The sequence below is a fragment of the Chrysemys picta genome, chromosome 1 (genome assembly GCF_011386835.1).
Source record: "Chrysemys picta bellii isolate R12L10 chromosome 1, ASM1138683v2, whole genome shotgun sequence".
NCBI lineage: Eukaryota > Metazoa > Chordata > Testudines > Emydidae > Chrysemys > Chrysemys picta.
Window position 1 is genome coordinate 83,876,121 of NC_088791.1, and position 5,004 is coordinate 83,881,124.

Below are 5,004 nucleotides of genomic sequence, written 5' to 3' on the forward strand. Positions count from 1 at the left end.
AACGTCAGCGCCGCTGGGAGCCCGGCCCCAGTCCCGCCGGGCCCCCCCGCCTGCCCGGCCCTGGCGACGGGCTCCGCCTGCCCCGCGGCGCCCAATGGGAGCCGGCTCAGCGAGCGCCCCCCGCCGTGGGGAGGGGCCTTGGGGATCGTTCAGCCTGTTGCCTTGTCCTGCCTGTGTCTGGTCCTCCGCGTGTGTGTGTGGGGGGGGGAGTCTGTCTGGGGAAGGGGGGTGTCTGTGCCTGCTAGTCTATAGGTCTGTGTCTGTCTGTGGAACTGGGTGTGGGGGGGCACTGGGGGTGTCTGTCCATGGGTGTGCCTGGGTCTTTGGGTGAGTGTGTGTCTGTCTCTTTGTTTCTGTTAGTCTTTCTCTGTGTGTGTCCCTCTGGTTAAAAACCCCCAAGGGGGCAGAATTGTGAGATGAGTTTCCCATAAAACCTACACAGAAGATACCCCAAACCTATTATTTTGTATAGCATTGAAACAAACTGCACAGGGAGCTGGCAACTCATAGAGATCCCCTATCCATCTACCCATCCCGTATGCACCAGGAAGGTGTGCAGGGCTTTGTGGGGGCGGAGGGGAATCAAAAATCATGATGCACTTATATGTATACCATTGTATGCAATATAATGTGTCATTGTAATCATATTTACCAGTTCATGTTGTAATCATATTTATCATTTGCATTGTGGTAGCTGCCAGAGGCCCCAGTCAGGATCATTGTGCCTGGTACTCTACAAACACATAGGCCACATGGTGCCTACCTACCCCAAGAAGCTCAGAAGACTATGCCTACAATACTGCGTGTATATTAGGTGCAATGTAACTGAAATCAGAAATACCCTGAGTGAATAAAGCAGTTAAACTAGGAAACTGGGGAAAATACTAGCACTAAGCCTAACTGGTTCCTCCTTGTCTGGTACAACATACTAAAGACAGCAAGTGGAAGAGATTGTTGCAGGCTTATTTTGTATGTCACTTGAATCTGCTGTTGCAGCAAAATTGTTTGCTTTCAAATTTAGTGAATTTTTTTTCTGTTAAGTAGTTCTTTATGTGTCAGCAGGAAAACAAGCCAAGGGAATCCTCTATATCCCTATTCTATCACATCTAAATATTCAATAACTCCCAAGGCAAATATGTTTGTTTGCATCCTGTTACTTTAAGCAGCTTGCATTGTCATTTACCTAAACGTATTATGATGCAACACTATTTACACCTCAGTCACACCACAGCTTTAAGACATTTGAGTGGTTTTCACCAGTAATACAGGAGTGCTGGTAAGAGACTGATCCTTATTTCCAAATGAGTCAGGGTTGTTCTTGTCTCAAGAAGCTTGTTAGTTCTTTCCTGGTTAGATCAACTAGATCTGCACCAGTCTTGGACCAAGAGCAATCAGGAATTTCCTTGTTTTCAGTGGTTCTTTTGCATTCTGTTTCCTGTGTTCATTGCAGATTTCAGTCTTGGACAGCTCTATCTTTGATGGCATCATTCTTGCCTAGGCAGAATAAGATCTCTCAGGCTCTGTTTTTATACTTCTCAGTACCCTGCTGGACACAGTTTTATACTTCGCCTTTCTGACCTCATGCTATAAGGTGTTAAGTCACAATGTTCTTTGTACAGAATTGTACATGTGGTATAGTTTCACCTCTTCCTGGAGCTGTTGAAACTACATGCTCTGTAAGAAGTTCTTATTTCATTATGAAGGCTTAAACAGAGAAAGCCATTTATACTTGCATACTATTTTACAACCTGCAGATACCATAATCTGTAAGTCTTAAGTATCTGCACATCTTCCTTTTTAAATTAAGCTTTCTGACATAAAACCAAAGGCTTTTAGCTTGTTTTCAGTAATGCATTTTCTGAATAATCAACTTATATTTTGTATTTTCTTTTACTGTGTTTGTTCTTGGACATAGCATATCAGGGTGTTGAGTAGTATCTTGGGATAGATGCCTGAGGCCTGGTCTACACTACGAGTTTAGGTCGACTTTAGCAGCGTTAAATCGAATTAAGCCTGGACACGTTCACACGACGAAGCCCTTTCTTTCGACTTAAGGGGCCCTTTAAACCGGTTTCTTTACTCCACCTCTGACGAGGGGATTAGCGATAAAATCGGCCTTAGTGGGTTGGAATTGGGGTAGTGTGGACGGAATTTGACGTTATTGGCCTCCGGGAGCTATCCCACAGTGCTTCATTGTGACCACTCTGGACAGCACTCTCAACTCAGATGCACTGACCAGGTAGACAGGAAAAGCCCCGCGAACGTTTGAATTTCATTTCCTGTTTGCCCAGCATGGAGAGCACAGGTGACCACGCAGAGCTCATCAGCACAGGTAACCGTGATGGAGTCCCAGGATCGCAAAAGAGCTCCAGCATGGACCGAACGGGAGGTATGGGATCTGCTTGCCATATGGGGAGATGAATCAGTGCTAGCTGAACTCCGTAGCAGTAAAAGAAATGGCAAAATATTAGAAAAGGTCTCCAAGGCCATGAAGGACAGAGGCCATAACAGCAGTGCCACGTGAAAATTAAGGAGCTAAGGCAAGCCTACCACAAAGCCAGAGAGGCAAACGGAAGGTCCGGGGCACAGCCGCAAACATGCCCCTTCTACGCGGAGCTGCATGCCATGCTAGGGGGTGCAGCCACCACTACCCCAACTGTGTGCTATGACTCCTTCACTGGAGAAACACACAGGGAAGAGGGTTCGGGGTACGAGGAAGAGGAGGATGAAGATAATGTGGATAGCTCACAGCAGCAAGGAAGCGGAGAAACCGGTTTCCCCAACAGCCAGGATATGTTTATCACCCTGGACCTGGAGCCAGTAACCCCCGAACTCACCCAAGGTATGCTCCCAGACCATGAGGGCACACCGGGGACCTCTGGTGAGTGTACCTTTGTAAATATTACACATGGTTTAAAAGCAAGCGTGTTTAATGATTAATGTGCCCTGGCAATTGCGGCCAGTACAGCTACTGGAAAAGTCTGTTAACGTGTATGGGGATGGAGCGGAAATCCTCCAGGGACATCTCCAGAAAGCTCTCCTTCATGTACTCCCAAAGCCTTTGCAAAAGGTTTCTGGGGAGGGCTGCCTTATCCCATCCGCCCTGGTAGGACACTTTACCACGCCAGGCCAGTAGCACGTAGTCTGGAATCATTGCATAACAAAGCATGGCAGCATATGGTCCCAGTGTTTGCTGGCATGCAGACATCCATTCCTTATCGCTCTTTGTTATCCTCAGGAGAGTGATATCATTCACGGTCACCTGGTTGAAATGGGGTGATTTTATTAAGGGGACATTCAGAGGTGCCCGTTCCTGCTCAGCTGACCAGAAATGTTCCCCGCTGTTAGCCACGCGGTGGGGGGAGGGGTGAAGTGATCATCCCAGAGAATTGGGTGTGGGGGGGGTGTTAGTTGGGTTTGTGCTGCATGTTAACCCGGGAACCGCAGCCCCTCCTTTTTACATTGCAAACCCATTTTAAATGGCCAACCCAATGGGTGGTTGGTATGGGAAATGAGGGCGCTACTGTTTGAAACCATTCCCACATGTTAAGAAGGTGAAAAAAGCCAAAAGACTGTGGCTTACCATGGCTGCCTGCAAGCCGAAATCTGTTGCCTGGCACTGCGTGAGTGATCTCTCACACCAAACCGGCAGGCCCTCAATATAAGAGGAAAAATGCGACCTTGTAACGAAAGCACATGTGCTGTGTAATGTGAACAGCAAAATTTAACGTGAAAGAGTGTACCCATTGTTCTCTAAAATGTGTCTTTTTTAACCACCTCTCCCTTCTCCTCCACCAGCTGCAAATGTTTCTCCTTCACAGAGGCTAGTGAAGATTAGAAGGAGAAAACGGCGGACTCGGGATGACATGTTCACAGAGCTCCAGATGTCCTCCCACGCTGAAAGAGCACAGCAGAATGCGTGGAGGCAGTCAATATCAGACTACAGAAAAGCACAGTATGAACGAGAGGAGAGGTGGCGGGCTGAATCGCGGGATGAACAGAGCAAATGGCGGGCTGAAGATGATAGGTGGCGTCAGCTTGCAGACAGAAGGCAAGAGTCAAGGCTCCGGCTGCTGGAGCATCAAACTGATATGCTCCAGAGTATGGTTGAGCTGCAGGAAAGGCAGCAGGAGCAGAGACTGCCGCTACAGCCCCTGTGTAACCAACAGCCCTCCTCCCCAAGTTCCATAGCCTCCTCACCCAGACGCCCAAGAACACGATTGGGGGGCCTCCGGCCACCCAGTCATTCCACCCCAGATGATTGCCCGAGCATCAGAAGGCTGGCCTTCAATAAGAGTTAAAGTTTTAAACTCAGTGTGTCCTTTTCCTTCCCTCCTCCCCCACCCATCCCAGGCTACCTTGGCAATTATCCCCTAGTTGTGTGATGAATTAATAAAAAATGCATGAATGTGAAGTAACAATGACTTTATTGCCTCTGCAAGCGGTGCTCGAAGGGAGAGGGGAGGATGGGGTTTTTGGTTTACAGGGAAGTAGAGTGAACCAGGTGGGGGGTGGGGCGGAGGGTTCATCAAGGAGAAACAAACAGAAGTTTCACACTGTTGCCTGGCCAGTCACAAAACTCATTTTCAAAGCTTCTCTGATGCGCACCGCGCCCTGCTGTGCTCTTCTAACTGCCCTGGTGTCTGGCTGCGCATAATCAGCGGCCAGGCGATGTGCCTCAACCTCCCACCCCGCCATAAATGTCTCCCCCTTACTCTCACAGATATTGTGGAGCGCACAGCAAGCAGCAATAACCATGGGGATATTCTTTTTGCTGAGGTCTGAGCAAGTCAGTAAGCTGCGCCAGCGCGCTTTTAAACGTCCAAATGCACATTCCACCACCATTCGGCACTTGCTCAGCCTGTAGTTGAACAGGTCCTGACTACTGTCCAGGCTGACTGTGTACGGCTTCATGAGCCATGGCATTAAGCGGTAGGCTGGGTCCCCAAGGATAACTATAGGCATTTCAACATCCCCAACGGTTATTTTCTGGTCCGAGAAGAA

At 48.6% G+C, this 5,004-nt stretch overlaps 1 protein-coding gene across 1 annotated transcript; it reads left to right on the forward strand.

The window, feature by feature from the left end:
• The first annotated feature begins 2,495 nt into the window (after nt 1–2,495).
• LOC135977380 (uncharacterized) lies at nt 2,496–4,409 on the forward strand. The gene is made up of 2 exons (XM_065578080.1): nt 2,496–2,881; nt 3,799–4,409. The coding sequence occupies exons 1-2, from the start codon at nt 2,626–2,628 to the stop codon at nt 4,299–4,301; spliced, it is 759 nt and encodes a 252-aa protein (XP_065434152.1). The 5' UTR covers nt 2,496–2,625; the 3' UTR covers nt 4,302–4,409.
• The last annotated feature ends 595 nt before the right edge of the window (nt 4,410–5,004 follow it).